Genomic DNA, 26,212 nt, shown 5'->3' with positions numbered 1-26,212 from the left:
TTTTTGCATTCGCTGTCTGCTCTCTGTGTCTGCTTGTCTTCTCTTTAGAAGACACCAGGAACTGAGCCCAGGACCACCCATGTGGAAGAGAGGCACTCAATCACCTGAGCCATCTCAGGTCCCTGGTTTGTTGTGTCTCTTTTGTTGCATCGTCATGTTGTGTCAGTTTGCTGTGCCTGCCCACCGCACCAGCTTGCCTTCTCCAGGAGGCTTCTGGGAACCGAACCTGGGACCTTCCATGTGGTAGGCAGAAGCCCAATTGCTTGAGCCACATCTGCTTCCCTCTAATGTATTTTTAATCTCATCCATTGTGTCTTTCATTCCCATAAGTTCTGTTATTTCTCTGTTCAAGCTTTCAAATTCTTCTTTATGCTCATGCAGTGTCTTCTTAATGTCCCCTATCTCTTTAGCCGTATTTTCCTTCAACTTCTTGAATCAATTTAAATTTGTTTGAACATCAATTATTAGTTGTTTTAAATCACATGTCTTCTCTGACATTTTAATTTGTTCCTCTTACTAAGCCATATCTTCCTGTTTCTTTGAATGACTTGTGATTTTTTTGCTGATGTCTAGACATTGGATTATGATGGTGAGTTTACTCTGATGGTCAGTTTCTCTTTTTGCCTTGGGTTTTATTGTTGATTTGCTTTGTGTTATGGCTGTTTGTTGATTCTTGCTTCATCTTATTCTAGATCTTGAAAACTGCCCACAGTTATTGATCACAACAGAATCAGGGACCCACTCATGGGGTATAGACCAGGTTCCAAGGGCGACGGGGAGAGGGACAGTAAAGACGTCAAAAAGCCTTTATTTTCTTCTTCTTCTTTAGAATACCTGGGGTGCACATAACTGGTCATTCAGCAGATATGCTCTTTTTTTTTTTTTTAATATTTATTTATTTATTTATTTTTAATTACATTTAAAAAAATATATGAGGTCCCATTCAACCCCACCGCCCCCGCCCCACACTCCCCCCACAGCAACACTCTCTCCCATCATCGTGATACATCCATTGCACCCGGTAAGTTCATCTCTGAGCATCACTGCACCCCATAGTCAATGGTCCACATCATAGCCCAGACTCTCTCACGTTCCATCCAGTGGGCCCTGGGGGGATCTACAGTGTCCCGTAATTGTCCGTGAAGCACTATCCAGGACAACTCCACGTCCCGAAAACGCCTCCACCTCTCATCTCTTCCTCCCATTCCCCACACCCAGCAGCCCCCATGGCTACCGTTCCCACACCCATTCCACATTTTCTCTGTGGACATTGGATTGGTTGTGTCCATTGCACACCTATGTCAAGTGAGGGCTTAGATTCCACATGGGTACTGGATGCACTCTTCCCGCTTCTAGTTGTAGACACTCTAGGCTCCATGTTGTGGTGGTTGACCTTCTTCAACTCCATGTTAGCTGAGTGGAGTAAGTCCAATAAGTCAAAGTGTAGGAGCTGAAGTCTGTTGAGGCTCTGGGCCTGGGTGTCATATTATCAGTCCAGAGATTCAAATCCCCTACATATATCTTAAACTCAGCACCAACTACAATTCCAATAAAGTAGCATGCAAGTCTTGTGAAAAGAGATCCCCTCTGAGTCCATTTCCATCACGCAGAAACACCAGCTCCAAAGAAGGGCCATCTGTCATGGCAGTGAACCCCTTCTGCCATGACCATAGAACCCGTGGGTCTCTTTATCCCTCAAAAGAACCAATACCTGGGGTTGTATCTACCTTATCTGTCTCTTAGACTCTGTTCAGTTGTACATAGGGGTATTCCTTCTGACAACCTCCAGACTCTTTTTTAGAGACTCACAGCCTTATAATCTCATTTTTCCTTTCCATTTCCCCTTTACATTAGGTCAAACCGCTTCCCGAAGTCATGTTATTATATGTAGACAGGTATATTCTGCTGTTCCGCATTGAATCTTTAATTCAAGGTCATTTTCTAGTTGCTTCTTCAGCTGGTATGTGGTAGTGATCCCTCGGTGCCAGGGAGGCTCATCCCCGGGTGTCGTGTCCCACGCTGGGGGGAATGCATCACATCTACACGCTGAGTTTGGCTGTGAGAGTGGCCACATTTGAGTAACATGAAGGCTGTCAGGAGGAAACCCCCAGGCACAATGCTACTCTAGGCCTTGTTCTTATTGCAGGTGCATAGGCTCAAAAGTGTAGCCATTAGTATCAAGAGCCCACTGTTGGGCCCTCCTTCCTTCCTGGTTCTTGCTGTTGCACCTGGAGGATTGCCGCTGCTCTCCCAGGGCCCACAACAGTGACCCCCCGGCCAGGAGCCCAGTACCCCCCCAGCTGTTGTTTTTGTTTCCACTATGAGTATATATAGACATTACCATATACCCTGGGCATATGCCCTGTATAACTCCCTGTCAACCATATATATCCTGTCAATAACATCCCATATCAGTATTCCTCCGCTGCCATTGTTGAACCACTCTGTGATCCAAAACTTCCCGTAAAGTGAATCCCAACATAATGTCAGCTTCAGAAGAGTCTTAGACCACCAAAATTCATATATACAATATACAGTATTTCCCCAGATCCACCATAAAACCTTTTCCCTTCCAAGCAATAATCTTTTAACTTATTCATATCATATTTCCTGAAACTGATGTACAGATTCCGAAACTATAGTTTTCAAACAAGGTAACATTTGTGCTTACTATGTGGTCCATACTTTAGGTTGTACAGTTTTCTAAATTTTTTAGTTATCCTATGTTTTGTCTTATGGTTTTCATTATTAGTCTGTCGTCCCCTATATGTTTTTGGTGTAATATTAGCTGTTTTATATTCATCCTCGTGTACTCTCACATAACTCCTCTTTTGCCCCCTTATTTACCTTTGTTCTATCCATTGCACGTCCATTTTCCCCTCCCCTTAGGGCCCACAACGCCTGCCAATCTAATGCCCTGGGAGCCGTCCTTTCTCACGAGAGATATAGTTCTCTCTATTCGACGGCATTAGTCTTCCCCAGGATATGGGTCCACCCCACCCAATGGTAGAACCCACCTTGGCAAAATGAGCCTTCAGCTATTCCCTCCGGAGTCCGTCCCGCATCAGACCATACCCCCTGAGCGTCCTAACCAGGTGACCCTCCTACTTATACTTTGATACGTTTTACTCAACATTTAGTTCTCAATGAACTTCTGGCACTCTCCCATGTTTGTATGTTGCCCCTCCCTCCCACCTATTTCTTGGACCATATTACCCCTCTTCCCATCCCCAGCCCCCCTCAAACCCAGAAAACCCCACCCGAAGGTAACCCCTTGCCCCCATTTTGTCCCTTCTTTGTGCTCATACTTACCCCCAGCTCATCACAGATTCCACCCCTACAGACATTAACTCACAGCCTTCCTCCACCCCCTGATTTCCAGTAAGCCACTTTTCCAGACTCTAGCTCTCTGAGGCAGTTAACTTATTTCATATCATTGAGGTCATATAGTATTTGTCCTTCAATGCCTGGGTTGCTTCACTTAACATAAGATTCTCAAGGTTCATCCATGTTATCACGTGCGATTGTAGTGTATTGGTTCTTACAGCTGAGTAGTATTCCATTGTGTGTATATACCACATTTTATTGATCCACTCATCTGTTGATGGGCTTTTGGATTGATTCCAACTTTTGGCGATGGTGAACAATGCTGCTATGAACATTGGTGTACATATATCGGTTTGTGTCCTTGTTTTCAGATCTGATGGGTATATACCCAGCAGTGGTATTGCTGGGTCATATGGCAAATCTATGGATAATTTTTTGAGAAACTGCCAAACTGTCCTCCAGAATGGTTGGATCCTTCTGCATTCCCACCAGCAATGGATGAGTGTTCCCCTTTCTTCACATCCTCTCCAGCATTTGTATTCTACTGTTTTTTTCATGGCTGCCAATCTTATGGGAGTAAGATGGTATCTCATTGTAGTTTTGATTTGCATTTCCCTGATAGCTAGGGATTTGGAGCATTTTTTTCATGTGCTTTTTAGCCATTTGTATTTCTTCTTTGGAGAAGTGTCTGTTTAAATCTTTTTCCCATTTTTTAAATGGGTAGTTTATCTTTTTGTTTTCGAGATATATGAGTTCTTTATATATGCAAGTTATAAGTCTCTTATCAGATATATGGTTGCCAAATATTTTCTCCCATTGTGTGGGTTCCCTTTTTACTTTCTTGACAAACTCCTTTGAGGTGCAGAAGGCTTTAATTTTGAGGTAGTCCCATTTATCTATTTGTTCTTTTGCTGCTCGTGCTTTTGGTGTGATATTCATGAAGCCATTTCCTATTACAAGGTCCTGTAGATGTTTCCCTACACTGCTTTCTAAGGTCTTTATGGTCTTGGCTCTTATATTTAGGTCTTTGATCCATCTTGAGTTGATCTTTGTATAAGGTGTGAGATGGTAATCCTCTTTCATTCTTCTACATATGGCTATCCAGTTCTCCAGGCACCATTTGTTGAATAGGCCATTCTCTCCCAGTTGAGAGGGTTTGGTGGCTTTATCGAATATTATATGGCTATATACATGAGGTTCTATATCTGAACTTTCAATTCGATTCCATTGGTCTGTGTGTCTCTCCTTATGCCAGTACCATGCTGTTTTCACTACTGTAGCTTTGTAGTATGTTTTGAAGTCAGGAAGTGTGATTCCTCCTATTTCGTTTTTCTTTTTCAATATGTCTTTGGCTATTCGGGGCCTCTTTTTATTCCAAATAAATTGCATAGTTAGTTTTTCTAGTTCCTTAAAGAAGGCTGTGTTGATTTTTATTGGGATTGCATTGAATGTGTAGATCAGTTTTGGTAGGATAGACATCTTAATAATATTCAGTCTTCCTATCCATGAACAGGGAATATTCTTCCATTTATTTAGGTCTTCTTTGATTTCCTTGAACAATCTTGTATAGTTCTCGATGTATAAGTTTTTTACCTCTTTAGTTAAATTTATTCCTAAATATTTGATTTTTTTATTTACTATTGTGAATGGTATTTGTTTCTTGATTTCCTCCTGATCTTGCTCATTATTGGTGTATAGAAATGCTACTGATTTTTGCGCATTGATCTTATAACCTGCGACTTTGCTAAACTCATTTATGAGTTCTAGGAGCTTTGTTGAAGATCTCCCAGGGTTTTCTATATATAGGATCATGTCATCTGCAAATAATGAAATTTTGACTTTTTCCCTTCCAATTTGAATGCCTTTTATATCTGGTTCTTGTCTCAGTGCTCGAGCCAGTACTTCCAAGACAATGTTAAATAGGAGCGGAGACAATGGGCATCCTTGTCTTGTTCCTGATTTTAGAGGGAAGGATTTCAGGATTTCGCCATTGTAAACAATGTTGGCTTTAGGTTTTTCATATATACTCTTTATCATGTTCAAAAAGTTTCCTTGTATTCTGATCTTTTGGAGTGTTTTTATCAGGAAGGGGTGCTGTATTTTGTCAAATGCCTTTTCTGCATCTATAGATATAATCATGTGGTTTTTTTCTCTCAATCTGTTTATATGGTGTATTACATTGATTGATTTTCTTATGTTGAACCATCCTTGCATACCTGGGATAAATCCCACTTGGTCATGGTGTATAATTCGTTTAATGTGTTGTTGAATATGATTAGCAAGTATTTTGTTAAGTATTTTTGCGTCTAGGTTCATTAGAGAAATTGGTCTGTAATTTTCCTTTCTTGTGGTGTCTTTGTTTGGCTTTGGTACTAGGGTAATGTTGGCATCATAGAAGGAATTAGGCAGTGTTCCTTCTGTTTTGATTTTTTGGAATAGTTTCAACAGGATTGGTGTTAGTTCTTTCCGGAATGTTTTGTAGAATTCACCTGTGAAGCCGTCTGGCCCTGGGCTCTTCTTAGTTGGGAGATTTTTAATGACTGATTCTATCTCTTTGCTTATGATTGGTTTGTTAAGATCATCAATTTCTTCTTTCGTCAGTATGGGCTGCTTATGTATTTCTAGGAATTTGTCCATTTCCTCTAAATTGTCATTTTTGTTGGAATATAGTTTTTCAAAGTATCCTCTTATGATAGTCTTTATTTCTGTGGGGTCAGTGGTGATATCACCTTTCTCATTTCTTATTTTGTATATTTGCATCTTCTCTCTTTTTTTCTTTGTTAGTCTCGCTAAAGGTTTGTCAATTTTGTTGATCTTCTCGAAAAACCAGCTCTTGGTCTTGTTTATTTTTTCAAGTGCTTTCTTATTTTCTATTTCATTTAGTTCTGCTCTTATCTTTGTTATTTCCTTCCTTCTTCTTCCTTTTGGGTTACTTTGTTGTTGTTTTTCTAATTCCTTCAAATGTGCAGTTAATTCTTCAATTTCTGCTCTTTCTTCTTTTTTGATATATGAATTTATGGCTATAAATTTCCCTCTCAGTACCGCTTTTGCTGCATCCCATAAATTTTGGTATGTTGTGTTATCATTATCATTTGTTTCAAGGTAGTCATTGATTTCTTTTGAGATTTCCTCTTTGACCCACTGTTTTTCTAAGAGTGTGCTGTTTAATTTCCAAATTGTCGTGTGAAGTCTGGGTCTCTGTCCCTTGCAAATTTCCAGCTTGTCTCACTGTGGTCAGAGATATTGTTTTGTATGATTTTGTTCTTTCTGAATTCATTAAGCCTTTCTTTGTGGCCTAGCATATGGTCAATCTTGGAGAATGTTCCATGTGCGCTTGAGAAAAATGTTTATCCTGCTGTGTTTGGGTGTAATGATCTATATATGTCTATTAGATCCAGCTCTTCTAATATACTGTTCAAATGTTTTGTTTCTTTAGTGATTCTCTTTTGAGATGTTCTGTCCAGAGTTGATAGTGGTGTATTAAAATCCCCCATTATAATTGTAGATGCATCTATTCTTTCACTTAGTTTTTCCAGCGTTTGCCTCACATATTTAGAGGCGCCCTTGTTAGGAGCATAAATATTTATGATTGTTCGATCTTCTTGACAAATTGTCCCTTTCACTAAAATATAGTATCCTTCTTTGTCTCTCACAATTGTTTCGCATTTAAAGTCTATTTTGTCTGATATTAATATAGCTACTCCTGCCTTTTTTTGGTTGTTGTTTGCTTGTATGATTGTTTTCCAGCCATTCACTTTCAACCTCCATGAGTGTCTGGGTCTAAGATGTATCTCTTGTAGGCATCATATAGATGGGTCGTATTTCCTTATCCAGTGTCCCAGTCTGAATCTTTTGATAGGTGAGTTTAATCCGTTGACATTCAGTGTTATTACGTTTAGAGAGTTATTTATGGTAACCATATTTTGGTTGGATTTGTGTTTGTTATATTTTGTTTGTATTATTTTATTTTCCCCTTCTATTTTTGTCTTTCTTGTTGCTTTTACACTCTCCTCCATCTCTGACTGTCCTGTTTTTTCCTTTCTTCCTGCAGAATTCCCTTAAGAATTTCTTGAAGGGGAGGTTTCTTGTTGATATACTCTTTCAGTTTCTGTTTATCTGTGAATATTTTGAACTCTCCATCATTTTTGAATGCTAGTTTAGCTGGATAGAGTATTCTTGGTTGGAGATTTTTTTCCTTTAGTACCTTGACTATATCATACCACTGCCTTCTTGCCTCCATCATTTCAGATGAGCAATCAGCAATTAATCTTATGGAGTTTCCCTTGTATGTGATGGTTTTCTTTTCTCTTGCTGCTTTTAGAATTTTTTCTTTGTCTTGAGCATTGGATAATTTGACAAGTATATGTCTTGGGGTGGGCCTGTTGGGGTTTATGACCGGTGGAGTGCGCTGTGCTTCTTGGATATGTACATCTGTCTCTTTCAGTAGATTTGGGAAGTTTTCATTCATTATTTCCTGCAACACTCCTTCTGACCCCTTTCCCTTCTCTTCTCCTTCTGGAATGCCTATAATACGTATGTTTGAGCGTTTTGCGTTATCATTCAGGTCCCTAAGTCCTATCTGGATTTTTTCTACCTTTTTATTGACCACTTCTACTATCTGTTTGATTTCCAATGCACTGTCTTCCACATCACTAATTCTCTGCTCTGCCTCTTCTAGTCTGCTGATATTTGCTGCAAGTGTATTTTTGATTTCTTGAATTGTGGTGTTCATTTCCATCATATCTGTTATTTTTTTGCGCATGTCTGCAATTTCCCCTCCAAGTGTTGTCTTCACGCTGTTAACCTCTTTCATTACTTCATCAAATTTGTCGGTGATAAATGTTCTGAGATCTTTCATTGCTTGTGCGAAGTCCTGCCCCCCTTCCTGATTTTCAGTTTGTTGATTGGATTCAGCCATGTTTTCCTAATTACTGGTTTGGTTTGTAGATTTTTGTTGCTGTCTTGTCAACATTTTTTCTTGACGGGTTTAATCAGTTCCTTAGCTTCTTTGTCTAGTCTTGGAGATTAATTAGCTGTTGTTTTTGCGTAAGTGTTATATCTTCTCTTTGTCACTTTGTTCTTCCTATTCCAATTTCTTATTGCTAGTTAAGCTCACTTTAAAGGAAAGTATTAGTGCTGGGGAAAGTCAATTGTGTAAGGAAGGAAAAAGTGTGAAGTAGTATTGGTGATATATGTTTACAAAGCAACAATATGAGTTCTGGGAGGATGGAGGTTAGATCATGTAAATTGTGTAGAGTTATAGTAGTAGGAAAGTACCTATAATGAGGTAGACGACTGAATATGGGAGGAATGTGGTACGTACTAAGAGGCTATTGTTTTCGTGAGAGAGGGAAAGAGAAAAGAAAGGTAATAGTTTCAGGGACGAATACCAGATGGAAAACTAAACAAAGGTATTAGAAATTAAGAGTTAGACACTTTGTGGATCAAAGAAAGGGAGATGGAATATAGGAGAGATAGCAGATGGTGGAGGATATCAAGTTGTAGGGGAAAGGGGATAGTGTAGATAGGCTAAATCTATTCACAGAGAAATGAGGCAGTGGAGGGTGAGGAAACCCAGCAAATGTGAGGTATTTCCTGTAGGACCTATTGTATTGTTAAGGTAAAATAGTATAAGAAGAATATTGGGGACAAGAAAGAGAGGATTGAAAAAAAAAAAAAAGAACAACAACAACAACAACAACAACAACAAAAAATAAAACAAAAAAACAAAAACAAAAACAAAAACCAAAGAACAGAAACCCCGCCGCCAGGCTCGGCTGGGCTCAGCTGGGCTCCGGTCCCCCCGCCCGCCGCCCGCCGTGGCTCGGCTGGGCTCGGCTGGGCTCGGGTCCCCCGCCTGCCTCCCGCCGCGGCTTGGCTGGGCTCGGCTTCCCCTCCCGCCGCGGCTCGGCTGGGCTCAGCTGGGCTCGGCTTTCCCGCCCGCCACCCGGCGCGGCGCAGCGCGGCTCGGCTCTCCCGCTCGCCGCCCGGCGCGGCGCAGCGCGGCTCGGCTCTCCCGCTCGCCGCCCGGCGCGGCGCAGCGCGGCTCGGCTCTCCCGCTCGCCGCCCGGCGCGGCGCGGCTGGGCTCGGCCGAGCTCAGCTGGGCTCGGCCCCCCTGCCCGCCGCGGCTCAGCCGGGCTCGGCCGGACTCGGCTTCCCCGCCCACCGCCCGCCGCCGCGGCGCAGCGCGGCTCGGCTCTTCCGCCCGCCGCCCACCGCGGTGCTAGCTGCCTCGGCTCCGCCTACCCAAGGAGGGAGTCCTCCACACGTAGCTGGGATCTCCGTGTATATTTCACAGATGGATCCTCTCTGTTACCTTCCCTCCAAATCGATGTCCAGACACCTCCGGACCAGGAAAAATCCCGAAACAGCCGGTCCCAAAGAGTCTCCGACGCCTCCCAGCCAATTCCCCCCAGGAGCTAGTAACCAGGAAGTTCACTCAGCCACCATCTTGCCTCCCCCTCCTGAAAAGTCCCAAATTATATCTTATAGACCAGTCCTTTCCGTTACCTTCCCACCAAATCGATGTCCAGACACTTCCTGCCCTGAAAACATCCTGAAAAAGCCTGGTCCCGGAGAACCTCCAGTGGTGCCCAGCTGCCTCTTCCCAGGAGAGACGGCAAGGCAAGCTCACTCAGCCACCATCTTGCCGGAAGTCCCCCAGATATGCTCTTTGGCAAACCTTCCCCACAGACTCGAGGCATGCGCGCATGCCCATGCACGTGTGTATATTACTCCAACCTCCACTGGGTGGTGCTGAAATAATCTTGGAGGAATTACTCCTCCCCTCAGGTTGTAGCCAACATTCAGAAGCAGGCCATCAGACTTACCTATCAGAAACCATATTTGGCCATCAGCCCTGTCTTCCTTTTTCCAGGGAGGAAAATTCCCCATTCGACTCTGCATCAGTCACAATCAGTTCTGGTCTGTATCAAGGGTACTTTCCTAGAGGGTGGTGGATGGGTGCCATTCCCTGCCACTTGGGTAATTCAATCATGATTATTGCTTCTGCTTCTTACCAGGCTCCCACTTAGATAGTGGACAGCACTCCCCAGGTCTCCAAACCCCTGGATCATTTTTCTTCTTGGCAGTTTCTGCCTTTCCTCTTGCTGTTTTTAGAAGAGAGGTGAGTTCTTCCTCTCTCTACACTGCCATCCTAATCTCCTACTTTTAAAAGTCAGCCTTATTTAGCTTTTCTGTTATTGTAATCTAAGAATTTCTAACTTCAACACCTTACAAATATTATACACATTTAGTGAAGAAAAGGATTAATGTAGGGTTAAAGTATACAGAGAAGATTCTAATATTCTACCAGTCTTAAAATACATACCACAATTATCTTTCCTTTATTATCCTATTTCTTGTCTTTACTTCATCATGGAACTGAATGATTTTTTTTTTTTTTTACCACTCTATACTGTCCCTTGAGAACTGGGTCAGAAAACTGTGGACAGCTGGCTGGCTGCCTAATTTGTAAAATTTTATTTAAACACAGGTAATCACCATTCATTTATATATTGTCTATGACTGCTTTCATGTTATAATGACAGAGGTGAGTAGTTACTATACAGACAGTATAGCCTACAAGCCTAAAGTGTTTATTCTCTGGCCCTTTACAGAAAAAGTTTGCTGACTACATTTTAGATTGTTGTTCCATTATCTTCTGGCCTTCATTGTCCTTGTCATCCTCTGTACTATAGAGTCTATAGTATTGCCTCAATGTATCTTCTTGGAGAAGGCCTCCTTGGCCTTCCAATTAAAGTTATTTATTTTTAATTAACTCTGTTACTTCCTAACACTTCATATAAAATTACCCTGTTTTCTTTTTTATTGTCTATGTCCCATCATTAGACTATAAGCTTCATGCTAGCAGAAACCTTTTCTTCCAGGTTGACTCCTCAGTGCTTAATACAGTGCCTAACGTATAGGAAGGGATTTAATAAATATTTACTGAATTTCATGAGTGAGTAATTTGAGCCTTTGTTCTCACTAGTTCAGACTATTGCAATAACTGTCTAATTGGTCTTTTTCCCCCTATTCTCTTATCTTCTGATATATGTTACTAATGCTTCTAAGACCAATCTTCTTGAATCACACCTCTCACCATTTTAGTTCCTTGTACTAAAACCTTCAGTGGTCCCTCATTTACCTACAGAATAAAGTTCACACTTACTGATGCAATCTAGCCTGCTTTAGGAGTATGCTTCATATTTATCTTGAATGACCTGTACTTCATCAATCTGGATAACCTGCTCATTCCCAAATACACCTTGTGATTTTTGTTTTGTTGTTTTTACTCATGTTGTTCCATCTATGGTAGGTTGAATTATGTACCTGAGGAAAAAACATGTTCGTAATTTTAACCCATTTCTGTGGTAGTAAACCCATTGTAAATAGGTCTTTTTGGAGATTTTATTTTTGGTTAAGGTGTTGCCCAACTGAATGAGGTTGGTCTTTAATCCTACTACTGGAGGCTACATGAAGACAAAGTCACATGGAGGAGAAGAAGCTGGAAGTCAATGGAACTGGAAGAGAAAGGAGAAATGCTACCATGTGCATTACCATGTGATGGAAAAGCCAACGACTCAAAGCTTGCAGGCAGCCACTTGCTGGATGCCACAGTCTTAAGGGAGAAAGAATCACCTGACTAATGCCTTGATTTTGGACTTCTAGCCTCAAATCTATAAGCCAATAAATTCCTGTTTAGGCCAACCCATTGTATTGTATTTGTTTTAATGGCCAGGAAACTAAGACACCCTTGTCTACAATTCCCTTCCCTCTGAGTCCTGAATGATCAAGTCTTGCCCATTCTTTATGGCTTAGCTTAAATGCCATTTCTATACTAAATATATGATTCCCTTTTCTGTCTTATTTCTTGCCTTTCCTCTTCTCTCCCCTTGTAAACATTTTCCTGATTCTCAAATCTTCTGTTCAGTATTGTTTTTTCTCTTCTCTTCCTGCTCCTCCTCCTCCTTTTTAGTGTTGTTACATCTCCGTATATTCCTAAAAGTTCTAATTATAATTACTTTTAACTTTATTAAAAGTATATCTTGAGGGAAGCAGATGTGGCTCAAATGATTGGGTTCCTGTTTACCCTATGGGAGGTCCAGGGTTTGTTTCCCGGGGCCTCCTGGTAAAGGCAAGCTGATCCATGTGGAGTGCTGGCTCATGTAGCGAGCTGGCCAGAGTGGAGGACTGGCTCAGACAGGAATGCTGGTCCACACAGGAGTGCTGGCCTGTGCAGCATGCTGGCTTGAGTGGACAGTTGGTGCAGCAAGATGACACAAAAAGAGACACAGAGGAGACACAATAAGAGATGCAGCAGACCAGGGAGCTGAGGTGGCACAAGAAATTGAGCACCTCTCTCTCACTCCAGAAGGTCCCAGGATCAGTTCCTGTTGCCACCTAAAGAAAAGACAAGCAGACACAGAACACACAGCAAATGGACACAACGAACAGACAATGGGAGGTGGGGGGATAAATCAATCAATCAATCTATTTTAAAAAGGGTATCTTGATATATAAAATTATTTGGATTTACCTTTTTTTCACTTAATATTATATTGTAAAATTCATCCATATTGTTTTTTTTTAAAAAGATTTATTTTTTATTTATTTCTTTCCCCTTCCCCTGCCCCCAGTTATCTGCTTTCTGTGTCCACTCGCTGTGTGTTCTTCTGTGACCGCTTCTATCCTTATCAGCAGCACCAGAAATCTGGGATTCTTTTTATTGCGTCATCTTGTTGTGTTAGCTCTCTGTGTGTGGCACCATTCTGGGGCAGGCTGCACTTTCTTTCGCGCTGGGCGGCTCTCCTTACGGGGTGCACTCCTTGCGCCTGGGGCTCCCCTATGAGTGGCATGGCACTCCTTGTGCGCATAGCACTGCACATGGGCCAGCTCCACAAGGGTCAAGGAGGCCTGGGGTTTTAACCGTGGACCTCCCATGTGGTAGACGGATGCTCTATCCATTGGGCCAAGTCTGCTTCCCTCATCCATATTGTTGATGTCTTACTTATCTATTGCTGTGTAAAAAAACTAAAACTTAGTTTTAGAACAGCCTACATTTGTTATCTCCCGGTTTTTGTGTATCAGGAATCTGGGCATGGTTTAGCTGGGTATTCTACCTCAGGGTCTCTCAGACTACAATCAAGAAATTGCCTAGACAGGAAGAGATGAGATGTGGAGGCGCCTTTGGGACTTAGAGTTGCCCTGGATGGTGCTTCAGGGGCAATCACCGGACATTGTAAATCCTCCCAGGGCCCACTGGATGGAATGTGGGAGAGTATGGGCCATGATGTGGACCATTGACCATGAGGTGCAGAGATGCCCAGAGATGTACTTACCAAATGCAATGGATGTGTCATGATGATGGGAGTGAGTGTTGTTGGGTGGGGGGGGGGGAGTAGTGGGGTGGGGGTGGTGGGGTTGAATGGGACCTCATATTTTTTTTAATGTAATATTTTTACAAAATCAGTAAAAAAATAAAAAAAATATATTAAAAAAATGAATGAACGTGAAGATGAATCATGAAAAAAAAAAAAAGAAATTGCCTAGAGCCACAGACTTCTCAAGGTTCAAGTGGGGCAGATCCACTTCCCAGGTCACTCAGTAGTTGTTGGCAGAATTAACTTCTTCATGGGCTATTCGACTGAGGACCTCAATTCTTTCCTGACTGTTGGGCAGAAGCTGCTTAGTTCCTTGACAGGTGGTTCTCTTCATGAAAGCACATGAGAAAAGCCAGGGAGAAAATACCAGCAAGGTAAAAGTCACAGTCTATCGTAATTGTATCATGGATGTGATGTCCCTTCACTGTTCCCATTTCTCTTAGAAGCAAGTCCATACTAAAGGGGAGAGGACCACACAAGAGTGTGAATGCCAGGAGACAGGGATCTTTGGGAGCCATGTCAGGAGGTGCCTGCCACATTGTATATCACTGTTTATTAATTTTAACTGCTATGTACAATTTTGTGTGACTATACCACAGTTTATGTACCTGCTCATGGGCATTGCGCCACTCCCTGCCTCAGGTTTTTGCTCTTGTCAACTGTGATGCTGATAGACTTCCAGGAAAATGGTAGACTAGAAAGACATGGGACTCTATTCTCCATCAGAAAAATAGCTAGAGGATAGGCTGAAACAGCCTGGAAAAATATCTTCTAGGGTTTAGGACACCATGCAAAGGCTGAATACCACCCAGAGGAGAGAGGGACAAAGGACCGGGATCATGATGACAGAACTGGGAGTTGAAACCAGTGGTTGCTGCTGGCACTCTCCCCCACATTAAAGACACTTTAGAATCCTTAGGCCCCTGGGCCTGCTGCTACAAAAGGGGCTCCAGGGATCCACCACCCCAGGTAAAGGGAGAGAGAGGGACACAGCCTAAGGCTAACTCAGCTTTTGACTTACAAATTTGTTCTGCTGTGTCTAAGGAGCCCTTCCAGGCCAGGTGGGGCTGCGTGCCCCATTATTTGCCTTGGTTAAATAGGTTACAGATATATGATCCTCCCAATCTCCTCCTCTATCAGCAGGGACTGTTGAGGGCTCAGAGGGGAGTGGAAACATTTCCAACCAGGAAAAAGGGAGGAGGCTGCCATAGTAGACTGGAGAACTGTCTCAGAGAAAATTTGAATTACAACGCTCTTAGCCTCCAGGCAGGAAGCTCAGTCACACTGATCTGGTCTGTGTTGCAACAAATACAGTCTAGGAAAGTGGACTTGGCCCAATGGATAGGGCGTCTGCCTACCACATGGGAGGTCCACAGTGGGGTCCACAGTTCAAACCCCGGGCCTCCTTGACCTGTGTGGAGCTTGCTCATGCACAGTGCTGATGTGTGCAAGGAGTGCCGTGCCACGCAGGGGTATCCCCTGCTTAGGGGAGCCCCATGTGCAAGGAGTGTGCCTCGTAAGGAGAAGTGCCCAGCACAAAAGAAAGTGCAGCCTGCCCAAGAATGGCTCCTCACACACGGAGAGCTGACACAACAAGATGATGCAACAAAAAGAAACACAGATTCCTGGTGCTTCTGATAAGGATAGAAGCAGTCACAGAAGTACACACAGCAAATGGACACAGAGAGCAGACAACTGGGGGGGAAGGGGGGGGGAGAAGGGGAGAGAAATAAATAAATAAATAAAAAAGAATAAAACTTGTTGTTTTAAGCCACTGAAATTTGAAAAAAAAAACCAAAAATAATTACAGTCTGAACAGGCACTGAACTGAGAGCTTCCAAAGTGTACCATCTGCTGAAAGACCAAGGAAATGCATGTGAGAAAATTAAAAATAAGAGAGACTTTTTCTGGCTTTTATACCTTCCCTTCCCAAAGCCCTAGAAAGCTGGTCTGCAACCAATTAATGGGTCGACAGCCCAGTTTTAAGCAAGTAGCAGGGACAATTCTATCAACCCAGGCTGAGCCAAGAGTCAAAAAGCAGTAGTAACACACAGCCTCCTGCCCCTAAATCCCTACAAAAGGGAAAGAAATTGAGCATATGAGTAAACTACATCCTAATCAGGTGCCTAGACATCAGCAAAAAATTATAAGCCATACTAAGAAAATGGAAGACGTGGCCCAAGAAAAGGAATATATCAGAGCCTCAGAAGAGACACAAGATTTGAGAGAACTAATTAGCAAGATGCACACAAATTTCCGAAATCAAATTAATGGGTTGAAAGACAATATGACTAAGATAAATGACATCAAGAAGACATTGAATAAGTCCAAAGAAGAATTTGAAATCCTGAACAGAAAAGTAACAGAACTCATAGGAATAAAAGACACAATAGGTGAGATCAAAAACATATTTGAGGAAAGTGGATGTGGCTTAACTGATAGAGTGTCTGCCAACCATATGGGAGGTCCAGGGTTCAATACCTGGGCCTCCTGACCCATGTGGTGAACTGGCCCACATGCAGAGCTGCTGCCCGCAAGGAGTCCCATGCCATGCAGGCATGCCCCCGCATAGAGGTGCCCCACGTGCAAGGGGTGTGCCCTGCAAGGAGAGCTGCCCTGCGTGAAAAAAGCGCAGGCTGCCTAGGAGTGGTGCCGTACACGGAGAGCTGACACAGCAAGATGATGCAACAAAAAACAGAGATGCAGTTTCCCGGGGCCACCTATGGTGTAAGCGGACACAGAACACACAGCAAGTGGACACAGAGAGCAGAGAATGGGGGTGGGGAGGGAGAAGTAAATAAAATAAATCTTAAAAACAAAACAAAAACACATTTGAGGCATATAAGAGCAGACTCTAAATGATAGAAGAAAGAATAAGGGGTACCAAAGACAGCTAAAATTGAAGAGATAAAAGAACAGAGAAAAGAATGGAAAAAATTGAGCATGGGCTCAGAGTTGAATGGCAATATGAATGCAACAACATATGTGTTATGAGAGTTCCTGAAGGAGAAAAGAAGGGAAAGGGGGCAGGAAGAATACCTGAAGAAATAATAGCTGAAAGTTTCCCAACTTGAACTTACATGTCCAAGAAGCGCACTGTACCCCAATCCAAATAAATCTGAATAGACCTACTCCAAGACACATATTACCAAGAATGTCAAAGATAAAGAAAAAATTCTCAGGGCAGCAAGGGAGAAGCAAACCATCACATAAAAGGGTGATCCAGTAAGACTTAGTACAGATTTCTCTTCAGCAACCATGGAGGCAAGAAGACAGTGGTATGATACAGTTAGGATACTGAAAGAGAAAAATTGCCAGCAGAGAATTCTTTATCCAGCAAAATTGCCCACCAAGTGTGAAGGTGAGTAGAAAATACAAAAAAACAGAAACAAAGAGAGTTTACAAAAAAGAATCCACCTTTGCAGGAAATATTAAAGGAAGCCTTAGAACCTGAAATTAAAAGATAGGAGAGAGAGGCCTGGAGGAGAGTACAGAAGAAAGAATAAAGAAAGGATAGCAAAAAGAGTAAAGAGACAGACAAAAATATGATGTGACATAAGACAATGAAAGAATAAAATGGTGTAAGTAAACAATGCATTTACAGTAATGGCATTGAATGTGAATGGATTAAACTCCCCAATCAAAAGATACAGGCTGACAAAATGGCTAAAAAAAAAAAAAACATGAGCCATCCATATGCTGCTTACAAGAAACTCACCTCAGACCCAGGAATACTAACCAGCTGAAAGTGAAAGGTTCGAAAAAGATACTCCATGCAAACAGTAACCAAAAAAGGGCAGGGATAGCTATACTAATATCAGGCAATACAGAATTTAAATGCAAAAAAGTTATGAAATACAGAAGGCGATTATATATTAGTAAAAGGAAGATATATTTATTCCTATATAAAGGAAAATATATCAGTCATAAATATCTATGCACCTAACCAAGTTGCCCCAAAATACATGAGAGAAACTCAGCAAAACTGAAGTGAGAAATATACGTCTCTACAATAATCATTGGAGACTTCAACACCCCACTCACATCGTTACATAGAACAACTAGACAGAAGATCAACAAGGAAACAGAGAACTTGAACAATATGATAAATGCGTTAGACCTAACAGACATATACAGAATGCTGTATCCAAACTAAGTGGGTTATACATTCTTCTCAAGTGCCCATGGATCTTTCTCCAGGATAGACCACTTGTTAAGGCACAATGCAGCTCTCAATAAATATAAAAAGACTGAAATTATATGAAGCACCTTCTCAGACCATAATGGAATGAAACTGGAAATCAATAATTGACAGGAAAAAAGTATATTTGCAAATGTGTAGAGGCTGAACAACACACTCCTAAGGAATCAGTGGGTCAAAGAAGAAATTACAAGTGAAATCAGTAAATATATAGAGACAAATGAAAACGAGAACACAGCCTATCAAAACCTATGGGATTCAGCAAAGGCAGTCTTGAGAGGAACATTTATAGCCCTAAATGTCTATATTAAAAAATAAGAAAGTGCTAAACTCAAAGATTTAACTAAACAACTAGAGAAACTAGAAAAAGAAGAGCAAATGAAGCCGAAGGCAAGCAGAAGAAAAAAAATAATATAGATTAGAGTATAAATAAATGAAATTGAGAAAAAAAAAATAGAGAAACGAAACCAAAGCTATTTCTTTAAGAATAATAAAAAAAAAATGACAAACCCCTCGCTAGACTACCAAAGGAAAAAAGAGGAAAGATACAAATAAATTCAATGAGAAATGAAAGGGAGGACGTTATGACTGACCCCACAGAAATAAAAAGGATCATAAGAGGATATTATGACAAACTGTATGCCAACAAACTAGACAACCTAGATGAAATGGATAAATTCCTAGAAATACACAAACAATCTACACTGATGCTACAAGAAATACAAGAACTTAACAGACCAATCACATTTACAGGGATTGAATTTTTCATCAAAAATCTCCCAGCAAAGAAAAGTATTAACACTAATGCTGTTTAATCTCTTACAAAAAATTGAAGAGGAGGGAAAATTACCCAATACATTTTATGTAGCCAATATAACCCTAATACCAAAGCCAGATAAAGATACTACATGAGATGAAAATTATAGACCAATCTCTCTATTGAAATAGATGCAAAAATTCTCAACAAAATACTTGTGAATTGAATCCAACAGCATATCAAAAGACTTTTACATCACAAGCAAGTGGGATTTATTCCTAGTATGCAAGCCTGGTTCAACATAAGAAAATCAATCAGTGTAATACACCACATTAAAAAATGAAGGAAGAAAAACCACATGATCATCTCAGTTGATGCAGAAAAGGCATTTGACAATATCCAGCATCCTTTTTGATAAAAACACTTCAAAAGATATAGGAATAGAAGGAAAATTCCTCAATCTGATAAAAGATATATATGAAAAACTCACAGTGAACATCGTACTCAATGGGGAAAGGTTGAAAACTTACCCTTTAAGATCCAGAACAAGATAATGATGCCCACTGTCAACATTGTTAGTCAATATAGTACTAGAAGTTCAAGCTAGGGCAATTAGATAAGAAAAAAAAAAAAAAATTAAAGGCATCCAAATAGGAAGAGTGGAAGTAAAACTCCCACTGTTTGCAGATGATATGATCCTCTATTTAGAAAATTCTGAAGTATTCATGACAGAGCCACTTGAGCTAATAAGTGTGCACAGCAAAGTGGCAGGAAACAAGATCAAAATGCAAAAATCAATATGTTTTTGTACACTAGTACTGAACATCTGAGGAGGAAATAAGGGAGAAAATTCCATTTACAAGAGCAACAAAAGGACTCCAGTACCTAGGTTATTTTAACCAAAGAAGTACAGGACCTATATGCAGAGAATTATAAAACAATGCTAAAAGAAATTAAAAAAAAAGACTTAAAGAAATGGAAAAACATTCCGTGTTCATGGATTGGAAGAATAAATATTGTGATGATGTCAATCTTACCCAAACTGATTTATAGATTGAATACAATACCAATCACAATTCAAACAGCCTGCTTTACAGAATTAGAAAAGGTAATTACCAAATTCATTTGGAAGGGAAAGTGCACCTGAATAGTCAAAAGCATTCTAAAAATGAAGTACGACATGGGAGGAATTTCACTGCCTGTCTTTGAAACAACAACAACAGCAAAAGTTACAAAGCCACAGTGGTCAGAACAGCATGATACTGGCATAAAGATAGACACATTGATCAGTGGAATAGAATTGAGAATCCAGAAATAACCCCTCACCTATACAGTCAATTGGTTGTTTTTTTTTTAAGATTTATTTTTTATTTATTCCTCTCCCTTTCCCTCCTCCCCCCTCCCCCCCCCCCCAGTCACCTGCTCTCTGTGTCCATTCACTGTGTGTTCCTCTGTGACCGCTTCTACCCTATCAGTGGCACTGGGAATCTTTGTTTCTTTTTGTTGCATCATCTTGTTGTGTCAGCTCTCCGTGTGGGCGGCGCCATTCTTGGGCAGGCTGCACTTTCTTTCATGCTAGGCAACTCTCCTTATGGGGTGCACTCCTGCGTATGGGGCTCCCCTACACGGGGGACACCCCTGCGTGGCAGGGCACTCCTTATGTGCATCAGCACTGCATATGGACCAGCTCTACTCGGGTCAAGGAGGCCCGGGATTTGAACCGCGGGCCTTCCATGTGGTAGGCGGATGCCCTATCCATTGGGGCAAGTTTGCTTCCCTCAATTGGTTTTTGACAAACTTACCAAGTCCATGTCAATGGGATAAAACAGTCTCTTCAACAAATGGTGCTGGGAGAACTAGATATCTCTAACCAAAAAAATGAAAGTTGACCTCCATCTCACTCCCTGTATAAGAATCAACTCAGAATGGATCAAAGACCTAAATATAAAAGCCAGGACCATAAAACTACTAGAAGAAAATGTAGGGAAACATCTTAAAGACCTTGTGGTAGGTGGTGGTTTCTTGGACCTTATACTCAAAGCACACGCAACAGAAGAAAAAATAGATAAATGGGATCTCCTCAAAATTAAACACTTTTGCATCTCCCAGTGCTTTGTCAAAAGGGGGAGAAGGCAGCTGACTCATTGGGAGAAAATATTTGGAAATCACATGTCAGAAACAGATTTAATATCCATGATATATAAAGAGATCTTACAGCTCAACAAATGACTCAATTGTGACGAATGACTCAATTGTAAAATGGGCAAACAACTTGAATAGACATTTGTCCAAAGAAGAGATACAAATGGAAAAAACACATGAAAAAATGCTCAATATCACTAATGATTAGGGAAATGCAAATCAAAACCACAATGAGATATCATTTCATACCTATCAGAATGGCCACACTCTTAATAAGACAGAGAGTTACAAGTGTTGGAGAGGATGTGGAGAGATAGGAATACTTATTCCCTGTTGGTGGGAATGCAAATGGAATAGCCTCTGTGAACACTGAACACCTCCTAAAGGAGCTTAATATAGACTGGTGACATGACCTGCAATACCACTAGTGGGAATATACCCAGAACAACTGAGAGCAGTGATACGAACGGACGTCTGCACACCAATGTTCAAAGTGACATTATTCACTATTTCCAAAAGTTGGAAACAATCCAGCTGTCCATCAATTGATGAATAGATAAACAAACTGTGGTATATTCACACGATGGAATATTATCCAGCTGTAAGAAGAAATGAAGTCATAAAACATGTGACAACAAGGATGAACCTGGAGGACATAATGTTGAGTGAAGCAAGCCAGACACAAAAGGACAAATACTGTTTGATTGCATTACTATGAACCAAATATATTGTGTAACATATTGTATGATTTAAAAAAATTCATAGGTATCCATTTAATTAAGAAATGTGTGTTTTTATTCAACTGTGTTTTTCTTTTTCAATTATTTATATTTTCACTATTTAAATGTACAATATAAAGTTAAAAAAAACAGTGATGCCATAGGCATTCTTGACATACATGCTACTCTTTTCTGAATCAGTCCCAATTTAATATGTATTCTTATAGTGAGCACTATTAAGACTTCCTTGGTTAGCTCTACCTGGAACTAATCTTGTTCCTTCTAAACACTGGTAAGCTCTTCATCTCTTATAATATTTAGCACTTGTTACCTTTTTACACTTACTTGTGTATACTGTATTTTCCTCCTTGAAATATAAGTTGTGAGGGCAAGATATAAATTTTGTTCTTCTTTATAATTTATATGATGCCTCCACAACACTTTGTATATTAGTAAGTCTTCAGTAAGTATTACTGAGAGAAAGAATTCTGTCTAAACATCCCTGCCTGGTTTTTAGGTTTCCATAGTTTGGCTCCAGTGATCTAACTATATTTCTTATTGCTCCCCAGCATGGACCCCTGTTTAGGCAGGTAGGTCTCTTTAATGTACTCTTTCAATCTTTTTGTAAAGAATGTAGCCCATTTTGATTTCTTTCTTCTCCTTTTCCTGTTAAATTTACTATTTATATCAGCATTTAGCACTATATTATATTTTCAGGCAATGTATTCTTTTTATAAAACTTTATTTTTAGAGAAATTTTAGGTTTACATTGACAGAAAAATTACCCCTAAAGTACAGGGAATTCCCATATAACTCACCCCCCAACCCCCCACCTACACACATAGTTACCTCTATTATTGACATCTTAGATTAGCGTGGTATACCTAGTATAGTTGATGAACCAATATTTTAGCATTGCAACTAAACAAAATCTACAGTTTTCATTAAAGTTTACACTTTGTGCTATACATTCCATAGGCCTTGACAAATGCATAATGTTGTGTGTCCAACATTGCAGTATTGTAGAATCTCATTGCCCCAAATATGCCCTGTTCCACCCATTCGTTACCCTTCCCTCTTCTGAACCTCTGGAAACCAGTGTCTTTATATCAATTTTATAAGTTCCTCTACCAACACGAGATAAAATCCAGGATAACAACTAATCTACTTTGGTCTGCGACCATAACACCCGTCCCCCATAATGGTTCATTCCCCAATCTTGAGGAACCCAGAATGATGTCCACTTGGAGAGCCCTAGCCTGAAAGGGGACCCAGTTACCATGGGAGAGATGGAAGGAATTATCCTGTCTGCAGCTGCAAGCACTCTCTGTTTTTTGGGATGGGACCTGTCCGTCGTCATCATTTTGTTGGTTGTCCAGAATAAGCCCAAAAAATTGGAGAGGAGTTGTTGGCTACTCTGCTGGGATTCAGGGCTCAACTGGCATTTACAGTCCAAAGATTTAAGTCTCTGTGAAATATACTTAACAGATGCATTGAAAATTATAGGTTTGAATAAAAGGAGTAGAAGAATCATGATTAGGGGAGTTAAAAATGAGTATAGCTATGTTATATTAGGGAGATAGATTATCATATATTCTCTGGTAGGATCTATCCAAGGGGTATTGATTTCATAATGCTGTGTGCTTTGATTCAAGCAATGTATTTACTCTTAGTAGGTCTGTAAAGTCACTTATTTTATAATTCCTCTCAACCAGTTAAATATTTTCATCCAACCTGTGTTGTCAGTCAGCTGATCAGATAAATTAATACTGATTTGTTTGAGTAACTTCTACTACTTTTTTTTTTTTTTTTGTCTCAGGTATTTTTGGAGTTAATGGAGTCAGAAGGTCCCCCAGAGTCAGAGAATTCAGAAAAATCAGTAGTTTTCTCACTGCAAGAAGCAGCTGCTGAGGAACTTGAGGTAAAAGGCACTGTGAATGCCCTCTTACAACCTGCTCTCACAGGGGATGTAGAAAGTCTGCAGAAGATTTTTGAGGATCCTGAGAATCCTCATCATGAACAGGCCATGGGGCTACTCTTGGAAGAAGACATTGTTGGGAGAAATTTGTTGTATGCAGCCTGCATGGCTGGGCAAAGTGATGTGATTAGATCTTTGGCAAAATATGGTGTGAATCTGAATGAAAAAACTGCCAGAGGTATTTTGTGTTTTTTTCTCTCATTATTATTACTTAAGAGTAGCTATGACTTTCCTAAAGATGCTATGTACTGTCTTTAAGCATGGATAAAGTTGATGTGCCTCCTTTATATTTTGTATATACTGTATTATATATGTATACATATATATGAATATATGTGTGTACATACATGTATATCTATATTATGCACTATAACATAGATATGTAACATAGACAGAGCATACTGTTAAGAACACAGACTTCTCTATTTACTAACTGTGACTTGGGGAAGTTACCTAATCGTTTTGTGTCTCTGATTCTTCATGGGCAAAATGGGGATAATAATTGTAATAATTGTATTTTCCTTATAAATGTTAAGAAGATTAAATAAAATAACAGATATAAATATTATAGAGGTTGGTCCATAGTAAAATAGTACATAGTAAATGCTCACTAGTTCTTACCATTCTCTTTTTCTTTTGAGATTTATTAGTTTTAGTAGACATCTGATTAGTTCTTTAATTCAGTAATTTGTTTTTTTCAGATTGCAAATATGATATGTGATCACTGTAGAAAATAAAATAAAATAATGATCTCCAGTAAAGAGAATATACGTTCTCTTCATGCTCATGGAGAACATTTAAAAATATCAACCATATGTTAGGCCATTAAGAAAGGTTCAATAAATACTAAAGAATCTACAGCATGTAGTTCTTAGTCTCTGACCATAACAAAGTAAAAGATAATTGAAAATCCCTGTAAATTTGGAACAAAAACTCACTTGAAATAATTGATGGGTCACAGAAGGTATAATGGAAATTAGGAAATAGTTAAATGGCAAGTAGCATTTAGTGCATTATTTTACAATGTTGTGCATCTACAATCTCTCTCTGGTTTCACCTTGAAAAGCAAAATTTTAAATTTCTGAAAAAGAAATAGGAACATATTGTTATAGTTTTGAGGTATCATGGGAGTTCTTAAAATGAGATACAAACAAAACACAAATTATTAAGGGAAATATTGGTATATGTACATTTTAACAATTATGCACAAAAGATACCCGAAAGTGAAAACGTAAGCCACAGACTGGGAGAAGATATTTGCAATATTGTCTCAAGTGACAAAGGCTGTATAAAGAGAGCCTACTAAAGAATAAGAAGAATTCAACCCCTTAGAAAAATAGGCAAAGGATAAGAACAAGCAATTAATGGGAGAGAAACCCTCATGGCCAATGAATATATGAAATCTGCTCAACTTCACTATTAAAATGCAAATTTAAACAATGAGTTACCACTACTCATCAGATTGACAAAAATGTAAATATCTGGTACTATCTGACAATATTAAATATTGGTAAGATACAGGATATGTGCTCTACTGAAGGAGTGTAAATTGGCACAACCACTTTGAAGAACATTTATATAAAGTTGCAAATGGACGTACCCTATGATCTAGATATTTATTTCTAAACATGTATCTTTGGGAAACTCTCACATATGCTCATAAAGAGACATATATACAAAATGTCTAAGTGTTATTTGTAACAGTGAATTACTGGAATATTACACAGCATTTAAAAATGAATGAACTAACTCTTGGGATATTAAAATGGATAATTCTTAACATTGAGACCAAAAAGCATGTTACAAAAGGATTTTATAGTGGAATGGTTAAGAGTGTTGATTTTGGAACCCTACTGCCTAGGTTCAAATCCCAGCTTTGCCACTAACTTAGCTGTATTTCTTGACCAATTATATAACTTTTTTGTACCAGTTTCTTCATTCACAAAATGGGGATAAGTAATATCTAAAAACCATACTACAGAGAAGAAAAGAAGAGAACCAAATCAGTTTTTGACAGTGTGCCTCCAATATCAATCAAGGGAGGTGGTGCTCTGATTAACTGACATGAGGATTGCTGTCCTCTTAATAGGTTTTTTCCAATTTATGGAGATATGTATATAGTCTTTCAGAGCCTGATGACATATTCTAAGATAATTTATTTCTCCACTCTGATTTCATGCTCACCATGAAATCTCATTTAGTTGAGGACATTCCCAAGTGTTAAAGATATGCCCTGGTTTCTTCTTGCTGTTTATAGAAAATGCCAGAGCAGAAATTGAAGGAAGAACTGTTAAATGAAAAGAACTGGGACTTGATTTGGGAAATTCTAAGTCTATCCAGATGGCAAAGACATTAAAATTAAGAGATTTGCTGTCAGGAAAGCATGTTGTAGAGTAAAAGCTGAGTGATAAATCTTCAACGCCTTGCTGACATGTTGGAAAGATAAAAAATTCAGAGTATTTAGATGCAAGAGATTAAGGGTATGTCTGAGGGTATTCTCTCAATCAAACCAGAGGCCCTCTAGGAGGCTAAAGAGCTTTGCTGTGTCCCTCTGCTAACAGCAGAAGCCAAAGGGAGTAACTCAAAATGATTTGTTGACCTGGCTTCTGCCTCATGAAGTGAATCATCTCTCTGTCACATCCACAGGGCACCCACAACGTTGTTGAGAATTTTTTTTAGTGGCAGAAACACTCTAGCTTGGC

General features: G+C 40.0%; 1 protein-coding gene across 1 annotated transcript in view; it reads left to right on the top strand.

Annotated features, from left to right (window-relative positions):
* Positions 1-26,212, top strand: part of ANKRD45 (ankyrin repeat domain 45) — a 91,046-nt gene that overhangs the window by 15,492 nt on the left and 49,342 nt on the right. Inside the window, exon 2 of the mRNA XM_058310145.2 lies at positions 23,352-23,688. Coding sequence (XP_058166128.1) covers positions 23,367-23,688 — 322 coding nt within the window. The 5' untranslated portion in view covers positions 23,352-23,366. The remainder of the gene's footprint in view (positions 1-23,351; positions 23,689-26,212) is intronic.

The sequence above is a fragment of the Dasypus novemcinctus genome, chromosome 13, assembly GCF_030445035.2.
Source record: "Dasypus novemcinctus isolate mDasNov1 chromosome 13, mDasNov1.1.hap2, whole genome shotgun sequence".
In the NCBI taxonomy this organism is placed as follows: Eukaryota; Metazoa; Chordata; class Mammalia; order Cingulata; family Dasypodidae; genus Dasypus; species Dasypus novemcinctus.
Note: the sequence above shows the minus strand (reverse complement) of the source record. Positions and strands in the feature narration are given on the sequence as shown.